General features: G+C 45.2%; 1 protein-coding gene across 1 annotated transcript; it reads left to right on the forward strand.

The window, feature by feature from the left end:
• The first annotated feature begins 1,605 nt into the window (after positions 1–1,605).
• Positions 1,606–8,126, forward strand: LOC147619620 (DNA replication licensing factor MCM6-like). Its single transcript, XM_086773295.1, has 18 exons — positions 1,606–1,760; positions 1,966–2,145; positions 2,250–2,375; positions 2,559–2,721; positions 2,895–3,088; positions 3,175–3,376; positions 3,484–3,561; positions 3,782–4,011; positions 4,245–4,359; positions 5,255–5,329; positions 5,505–5,645; positions 5,727–5,930; positions 6,029–6,190; positions 6,295–6,350; positions 6,475–6,599; positions 6,697–6,819; positions 6,938–7,068; positions 7,286–8,126. The coding sequence occupies exons 1-18, from the start codon at positions 1,690–1,692 to the stop codon at positions 7,424–7,426; spliced, it is 2,517 nt and encodes an 838-aa protein (XP_086629421.1). The 5' UTR covers positions 1,606–1,689; the 3' UTR covers positions 7,427–8,126.
• Positions 8,127–9,107: the final 981 nt, after the last annotated feature.

Raw genomic sequence — 9,107 nt, forward strand, 5'->3', positions numbered from 1 at the left:
TAGAGGCTCACCACAATCTTCCAAAGAAAACTCAGTGCATATCCCATACATGATTGCAAGTCCTAGCCCACCACCTCTGAGTGCATATCCCATACATGGTTGCAAGTCCTAGCCCCCCACCTCTGAGTGAGTGCGAATATTAGTAGACTTCATAACTTTATTTTTCTTGAAAATTCAAGTCTCACAAGGAAATTCTCAACTTTGGAGAGACTTATTCGACTAGATGAGCCCACGTAGAGGAACCTGAGGAAGAAAAGCCCAGGTAGAGGAACCCGAGGAGGAAGAGCTATGCCACCTTGCGCACCATCCCTCTAAACCCAAAACAAAGCAAGGATTGCCTAAAGTGCATATGAACAAGCAAGACACTACTTTGAGAGTGACAAAATGAATGCCGTGCTACGTGTTGTTTATAAAGGAAAGCATGTTACCACAATCTTGGATGGTGGTGTCAGTGTCAACATAATCACCAAGAGTTGTTAGGAGACCTAAGGAATCCCATTGCTAGTCAGTCTCATTGGTAAGCTTGCTAATGGGAGCATGGTTGAACCAATTAGGCATCCTTGAAAAATGTCAAAATCGAGACCTTTGGTTTTAGCTTCCATCACCCATTTATGGTGATGGACTTCCAAAGGAAAGGGTCTTACTCCATGATCCTCGGAATGCCCCATGTGAGAGATGTAAGGTTGGTTCTTCAATTAACCAATCACATCTATATATGCAAAGGTGACACGTGGCCTTAAAATCAAGGAAGAGGTCAAGATAATCTTATAGATGAGTCTGAAACAATAACCTAGAGCACTTTGACCAACATGTGTAAGACTTACAAGTTGTTGGGACAACAAGATGAGGACCCATACGAGCCGCCTCCCAGAGCCTGATGACTTCGAGGATTGGATTCACATTCTAGCAACCATGGCTCTCCACAAAACTTGGGATAAGATTTGGTAATGGTAGTTGTTGAAGGAGTTAAGGGTGGGCGGCTTAGTGAGGTGTGCCTTGTGCCATGTATAGAGGGTAGGCTTTATTACTAACGATGTAGGCTTTATTACTAACGATGACCATTTGCTCATGTGTGGAACATCTCGAGGCATGTTACACCCAGAGAGGCGATAGGGTGGGCGCTACCCTCTTTATGTAGAGGCCTAGAGCAATAAATGAGCTAAGTTTTGCCCATAAACACAGAGCTCGTGGTGGGTAGCCAAATCAAACTAGACTTTACAACCAATGAAACGTAGCTTCAACCCATCACCTTCGGAATGCTTCTCGCCATTAAATCGTGTAGCTTGTTTTCTAGGGTTTATGAAGAGAGCTGTAGTAACATGTTTTTTTTGAAATATATTGCCATGATTTTACGCGACACTCTTTATTCTACCCATTCACTAGGGGAGGGGTGAGTCAAGATTCGAACTTGTGTCCTATGGACGGTAGCCTAGAACTCTACTGTTGGACCAACCCCTCAAACTAGGGACTACGATCCCCACGGTGGGAAAAGAAACGGGTCCGGGCGCCCGGGCAGTCTGTACGTCCCTTGAGGCCGTCCGCCCGTGTTCGCGACAGTATGTAAGCAACCTAAACTGTTGGGGTCATTTTGGCGGGTATTTTGACTCTTCACTGAGCATTTCCGTTCATTCACTCAGAACACTCCCTTGCAGCATCTCCTCCCGCTTTCGATAGCTCGGACCGAAAGAAATGGATGCAGCTGCGCTCAACGATGACAGAGGCGTGCACGTCGGCGCCTTGTTCTTCGAATTTCTTAACTCGTAAGTCCTTTGAACGCCATTGCTCCGTTCCTCAGCGCGTGTTGCGTCGTTATGAAGCGTTGCTGTGCGCTGCGGTGCACAGAGTGTCTGAGATTTTGTTGCGTCGTATGGATGCCCGAAGTGTTGCTGTGCGGTAATAAGATTAGATCTCCAGGTAGATTTTTTTTCTGCGCAGACCCTCTGAGATTTCTAGGATTCTCTGCAGATTCACCGGAGACGCAGCGACCTCGGGGGTGAGCGGCGAGCCCCCGGGTAGAGCCAAAGTGTACGAATCGGAGCTGGAGGTAATGAGATCCAAGGAGTCCACCACCATGTTTGTCGATTTCAACCATGTCATGCTCTTTGACGATGCCTTGCAAGCCGCTATCTCCGAAGAGTTTCTGAGGTGCGCTCATTCTCGTCATGGCATCATGACGCACGTTTTAGGGCCCACGTCCAAATACACACACGCACGCTTACCCAAGAACTCTTGGCTTGAACTTATTTCAGATTTGAGCACTTCTTGTCGGCTGCTGCAAAGAAGTTTGTGTTACAGCATCGGCCAACATACTTCATGGAAGAGGATCCCAACAAGGATGTTCACCTGGCATTTTTCAACCTTCCCACAGTGAAGAAGTTAGCATTCTCAATTATGCTTCCTCTCTACTCGTCACCATGGGCTTTGCATACATCAACAGCATAATGCAGCTCATCAGGGCACGCTTCTTCACAGCAGCACATAATGCACTAGTCAGAGCTAAATAGTTCAACTTGCGACATAGTATGAAGAGTGTTTGACGGTAATCCGATTTTTATCAGGTTGAGAGACTTAGGCACTGCTGAACTCGGAAAACTGGTCTCAGTGAGCGGTGTAGTCACAAGGACTAGTGAAGTGAGGCCGGAGTTGCTTCTAGGCACATTCAAATGCCTAGATTGTGGAGCAGTTGTGAAGAATGTGGAGCAGCAGTTCAAGTACACTCAGGTCTGGTGAAAGAACTTAACCCTGCCTTTGTGGTTGAGGTTTTTCATGCTTTTGAGGCTTACATGATGTGAGAGTTGTCTTTTTGTGCTGCCTGCATTTGTAGGCTTACCCTGATTCCATTGAGTAGCTTTCTGTCTTAATAGCTATCATGCCACTACTATTGTATTTTGCAGCCTATCATATGTGTCAATGCAACATGCTCCAACAGGAATCGATGGGCATTGTTGCGTCAAGAAAGTAAATTTGCAGACTGGCAGCGGGTCCGAATGCAAGAGAACTCTAAAGAGATCCCTGCTGGATCTCTCCCTCGAACACTTGATATCATTCTCAGGCATGAGATTGTAGAACAGGCAAGAGCAGGAGACAAGTAAGGTCCATTCCCTTCTCCTTGATAGATTGTCCAGGCCTCTGCCAGTTCAAGATCTGAGAAGCTGATGCCTGGGATTTGAGCAGGTGTGTTTTCACAGGTACTGTGGTGGTCATACCAGACCTTTCTGCTCTGGCCTCCCCTGGTGAGAGAACCGAATCACGGAGGGAAGGAGGAATGGCTCAAAGGAACAATGCTGGAGCTGCAGCAGAAGGCTTGCGTGGCTTGAAAGCACTTGGAGTGCGAGACTTGTCATATCGGCTGGCATTTGTAGCCAACTCTGTGCAGGTACTCTAGTCTCTTGGACATCAATGTGCATACTTCACTGTATGCTTGTATGTTAGAACTTAGGTGCTTCTTAATCTTGAACTAATCACCTGCTTGTCCTCTTATAGCCCCAAGACAAGAAAAGAAGCATTGATTTTAGAGGTGGTAAGAAAGATGGGGAGGAAGAGGAAGCGGTTAAGTTCACGGTAAGCAGTGTTGTATACTATATCAAGCACTGAGATAAGATACGGTCTTCATGACTTGACACATGTGAGGAAATCTATGGTGGAAATGAGATGGCTTTACTTGGTATTTTTTCCTATTTCCGACATGTGTTCTCTGCACTGGTGATTGCAATCATAAGCAGCAGAAGCAGGCTCATTGTATTCTTCATGCTTAGGGCTAATTCCTGCTAATCTCTGGCAGAATGAAGAAATGGAACAGATCTACCGCATGAAGTCTCTTCCCCAAATCTATGAGCGGCTTGTGAATAGTGTTTCTCCAGCTGTCTTTGGTCATCAAGACATCAAAAGAGCTATCCTGCTGATGCTCTTTGGTGGAGTACACAAAAGAACTCACGAGGGCATCAATCTCAGGGGCGACATCAACGTGTGCGTTGTGGGGGATCCCAGCTGTGCAAAGTCCCAGTTTTTGAAGTAGGTCTATCTGGTTACGCCTTGGATATATTCTTGGTTTTCAACATAGCCAGATAGCTTTATAGTTAGGATGCAAACCTATTTAGTTACGCCATCCTTTTCCACTCATAGAGTAGCATATCTGATGTTTCTGAATATCCAGTAGTTTTACCTTTTTATGATGCTTGCTTTCCTAGTCCAAGTATTATTAAATAACTTCTCAGTACTTACACATGGGTTTGCTGATGCTCTAGGTATGTTGCTGGATTCATGCCCCGTTCTGTGTACACATCAGGGAAGTCCAGCTCAGCTGCTGGATTAACTGCTAGTGTGGTGAAAGAACCTGAGACTGGAGAGTTTTGCATAGAGGTAATCTTTTATTTGACTCAAACTCTTGAACTGGGTAACATAAACTTTTTGTGCAAGAGACCAGGGTGTTGTCGGGAGGATCTTTTTGGTAGCAGTCTGGCTTTTTAAAGATTGGACACCATGAAGTTTTGTGGACCACGATTTATAGGTTGTTCTTAACTTCCTTGACCTTGGTCAAAGTTTCCTCTGTTTGTGGGAGGGATAACCCCCCTGTCAGATTTGGACTCGAGAGGTGCAAGGTGATTTTCAATTCCGCGACTGGTGCTCTTCGAGTGTCGTGACCTCTTGGTGCAAAAGAGTGACCTGTTGCAGCAGATATTCTGTCCTCATTTTGACGAGTAGCCGGAGGTTTCTTTAGTGCGAGGAGAGCTCTGTTTTGAAAGAGAGCTTCTGTTTGCCTTGCTTGCTTGTCTGCATGTCTTACAAGTAAACACAACTCCCACAGCTTACGGGTATTGCCTGTGGAGTGCTGCCTGCCCAGAATGTGTACCAATATGTGAACTGGGGGCTGGAGGGCAGGGTTAGCCTCTTCTTGTTGCTGTGAGGAGGCCAGAGGTTGGTGGCACCTGTGGCAGGGTTTGTTGGGGGGAGTCCAAGCCTGGGCAACTGGGAAGAAGTTGGTGAGTTCTGCTCAGTCAAGCTGGAGGTGGAGGCATTTAAATGGAGAAGCTGAGGCAGACCAAGGAGGCAGCGATCGCAAGTCAAGCAGACTGGGCATGTGCAGGTATGTCAGGCTTGGAAGGGGGAGTGCAAGTTGAGAGCCTAACCTGAGAGGAGGTGTCGATCGTATGTCAGGCTTGGAAGGTGGACCGCCAGTTGAGAGCCTAGTCCGAGAGAGAGAGAGAGAGAGAGAGAGAGAGAGAGAGAGAGAGATCACCATTGCTTGGAAATGCAGGCTGGAGCTCTAATGCTTGCTGACAATGGCATATGCTGCATTGATGAGTTTGATAAAATGGACATAAAAGATCAGGTACATGTGTGCTGATTCTCCATGCCGTGCCTTTATAATTGTGGCACAAGTTCAATGTCTCTCTGATCGTGGCATCTTTAACATACACCTTCACTTTTGTCTTTATGTTAAAGACTAGAGCTTGGATAATAAAGTCGAGAGATGGCATAGCACTGACCTGCTTGCTCTGTCGAAGGTTGCAATCCATGAAGCGATGGAACAGCAAACCATCAGCATCACTAAGGCTGGAATTCAAGCAACCCTGAATGCCCGAACATCCATCTTAGCAGCAGCCAACCCTTCTGGTGGAAGATACGATAAATCGAAACCTTTGAAGGTTAGCCACTGGTAGCAAACCACTATGTAGACAGTCTCTTTACTTGTTCTGCCTAACATCTGCCTATATCTCTATTTACAGTATAATGTGGCTCTTCCCCCGGCTATTCTCTCAAGGTTTGATCTGGTGCATGTCATGATTGACGAGCCAGATGATGACCTGGATTACAACATAGCACGCCACATTGTGAGTGTTCATCAGAGGCAGGAAGATGCTTTGTCAACTGAGTTTAGCTTGGCACAGCTTCAGCGCTACATTGCTTTTGCAAGGACTCTGAAACCAAAGGTAATTCTCCTTTTACCATCTGTGCTTTCCCTTCGTAGAATTGCATGGAAGCCATGGAGCTCAAGTACTAACTGCCAACAAAATTTGTTGCTAAGCAGTTATCAGACAAGGCCAGAGAAGCCTTGGTGGAGGCCTATGTGACTCTGAGAAGGGGTGATGCTGTGCCAGGAAGTCAAGTGGCTTATAGAATCACAGTGAGGCAGCTTGAAGCCTTGATAAGGCTATCAGAGGCTATTGCTCGAGTTCACTGTGAAACTCAGGCAAGTTTCAATTATCTATGTGGCTGAATCTTTCTTGAGGTGTGCATTAATTTGAAATCAGTTGTTTCTCAAAGTCTAATGTATATGTTGAATGAAACCCCTAGGTTCGTCGTGCTCATGTGGTGGAGGCAAAGCGTCTGCTGGGAACCTCCATCATCAGGTGTCAACAAGCGGTCATTTCAAGTCGAGCTTTTTGCTAACATGTCTTAAAAAGAAATGAGAACTCTGCTGAGCCTTCAAACTAATGATGGGGCGAATTCTCTCATACTCTCAGAATTTTGCAGTGTTGATTCACACGAAATTGATCTCGACGATTTTCAAGATGATGAAGTGCCAGATGACATGCTGAATAACGTGAGCCTGAGGCCGAATGGTGATAATCTGCGGGCTGATGAAGCACAGCCTGCAGGTAAGCTCCACAGTCAAAACTTCAAGATGTCTTCAAACATTAGGACAGAATTTCTTTGCTCACTTTGTTTCTGGCGTGGATTTCCACACTGCTGCAGGTGGTGATGCAACCATGGAAGAAGCAGAAAAGAGGAAAATGAAGGTCACCTATGAGGATTTCCAGAAGGTTACCCGTGCCATAGTCATCCGCCTTCGTCAGCAGGAGGAATCTGTGGAGGAAGGTAAATGAGGGGTTTGCCATTCTGCAGATAGAACGTGGAAGACGCTAGCTTGCTTTTGTTCACATGTCCTGATATTGTCGTGATTGTTTTGTGCTCTTGCAAAACTGGACCTGCTCAGATACTGGGATGGCGGGCATGAAGCAAGCAGACCTGGTTCGATGGTACATCGAGGAACAAAATGCCCAAGGATTGTTCAGCAACATGGGGGAGGTGGTGGAGGAGATCAGAAGGGTGAGGGCAATTATTCAGGTAATCTACATTTGTCAAATAGCTTCTGTATTGTACTTGAACCTGCCATATGGCATCCAGGGGATCTTCACTCGTCAAATATCATGTGCATGCTGCTTGAATTGATGATGGCATCATTTGATGTTCTGCACATTGTGATGGTGGTATTTGTTATGATGAAGCTATCATTTCTCATTCTGATGGTGGGTTTTTGTAAATGTGGATTGGAACTACCCAGCATCTGGTAAAAAGGGAGGGAGTGCTGATTGTGCCGGATGATGGTACTAGCACAGTGGGTGGGGAAGAAGGTGGCAACCAAGCTGCAGCTGCCATCGAACGACGCATCTTGGCTGTCAATCCGAACTATGTGCTAGAGTAGAAACACCCATTAGATGACAATGGGGTGTTGTATACAGAATGCCCCCGGCCGCCCTCCCTCCCTTCTTCCTTTCCCCGTGGGCACCTTAGCTCAAGGTGTTCCGCCTGCGTAATATCCCTCCGGGGTACCTTAGCTCAAGAGGTGTTCTGCCTTGTAATATCCCAGGTGCAACATCATGGGTGCACACCAGTGAGAACGCGATTCTCTTGGAACCTCATTTTAGTTGCCCTTTCCACGAACCAACCAGCCACCTACCCACCTATCGTCACCTTCATCTTGAGATAGCTCTACTTAAGTTATACACCCTCTAATCATTGTGTTTTGGGTCTTCCATGTTTTTCAGTTTCAGACACCGTAACTTGTTTTGGGTCTTCCATGTTTTACTAGATTTGACATCGGTAGTGTGTTGAATGACTGGGTGTAGAGTGAAGATAGGAGTAGAATGTCATGTTACAAAAGAAAACAATTGAAAGTTGCATCGATAAAGGTGTTCCGCCTTTGTAATATCCCTTTCCCCTTGGTTAGCACGAGGTGCAACATCACCAGTGAGACTACTATTCCCTTGGAGCCTCTTTTAGTTGCCTTTTCCACTAACCAACCTCCCACACTCTTGCCTCTCCTTTGTCTTAGAATACCTCTACTTAAGTTATACACCCTTGACTTATTGTGTTTTGCTTCTTCCATTAATTCAATTTTTATACACCATAACTTGTTTTGGGTCTACATGTTTAAATTAGATTTGACATTGGTAGCGTGTTGGGTGAAGATGGGAGTAGAATGTCATGCCACAAATGGAAAACAATCTCACCTATTTAAGAATTCCACACACATATGTATGTATGTATGTGTAAGTTTCATTGGTGTTTTTGTTTCACATCGTGGAGGTTGATTGCATGTACATAAATCTTACTCTTAGGGTTCTTTGGACTTGTGTTCTTTGTTTTTCAATGTAAGCTTCTCATTACTCCTTTTATTTATGGATTTGAAATAGCATATCTTGGGTGAGAGGTCCATCTTTCATCTCAACCTCATTCAGGATCGCTATCTTTATTGTCTCTTGAGGAGCAATTTTTGTGACTCGATTGACACCCTAGCTTTGTATTAAGTTTCCATCTTGTGTTCTTGACACTATACATCAATATCATGTCTCTTACCTCTATGCACTTGTCCTTGAGTTGGTCTCATCAAACCACCTACTTGTGCCATAGTTTTTTAATCAATAGTTTGTAAGTGGATTTTAGTCTTGCTCGCTAAGTTTCTTATTGGCAACCAATCTCTTCGTGAGAGTGTTTTCCTTGAGGTTGTCTGGTTACAGTTCGAAGGCTTGAAACCAAGTGTGCCATTGGCATTGTTGTGTCAAGTTTGAATGCAAGCTGAAAAGGTGTGTTATCAATAGCAACCTTATATGCCATTGTGCGGTAGGTTCATAGAGTGTATAACTTATGCTCCTTGATGCTTCTATCATCTTGGTAAGAATAGCGTACTTGTTCATGGTTTTGGCTTTGCCGTTCACTAGTGGATAGTAGGGTGTTGACTCTCTATGCACCATAAGATCTATGGTTCATAGAGTTTGTAGAAGAGAAATTCACCCTTCTCTGCATAGATATCGGTGCAATTACACTCCCTATAAGAGTGCCAAAACTAGCGTCCAAATGGACATAAATGCTCCTAAGCACAAACA

Source organism: Cibotium barometz, chromosome 33, assembly GCF_041138505.1.
Source record: "Cibotium barometz isolate CiBa-2024 chromosome 33, ASM4113850v1, whole genome shotgun sequence".
NCBI lineage: Eukaryota > Viridiplantae > Streptophyta > Polypodiopsida > Cyatheales > Cibotiaceae > Cibotium > Cibotium barometz.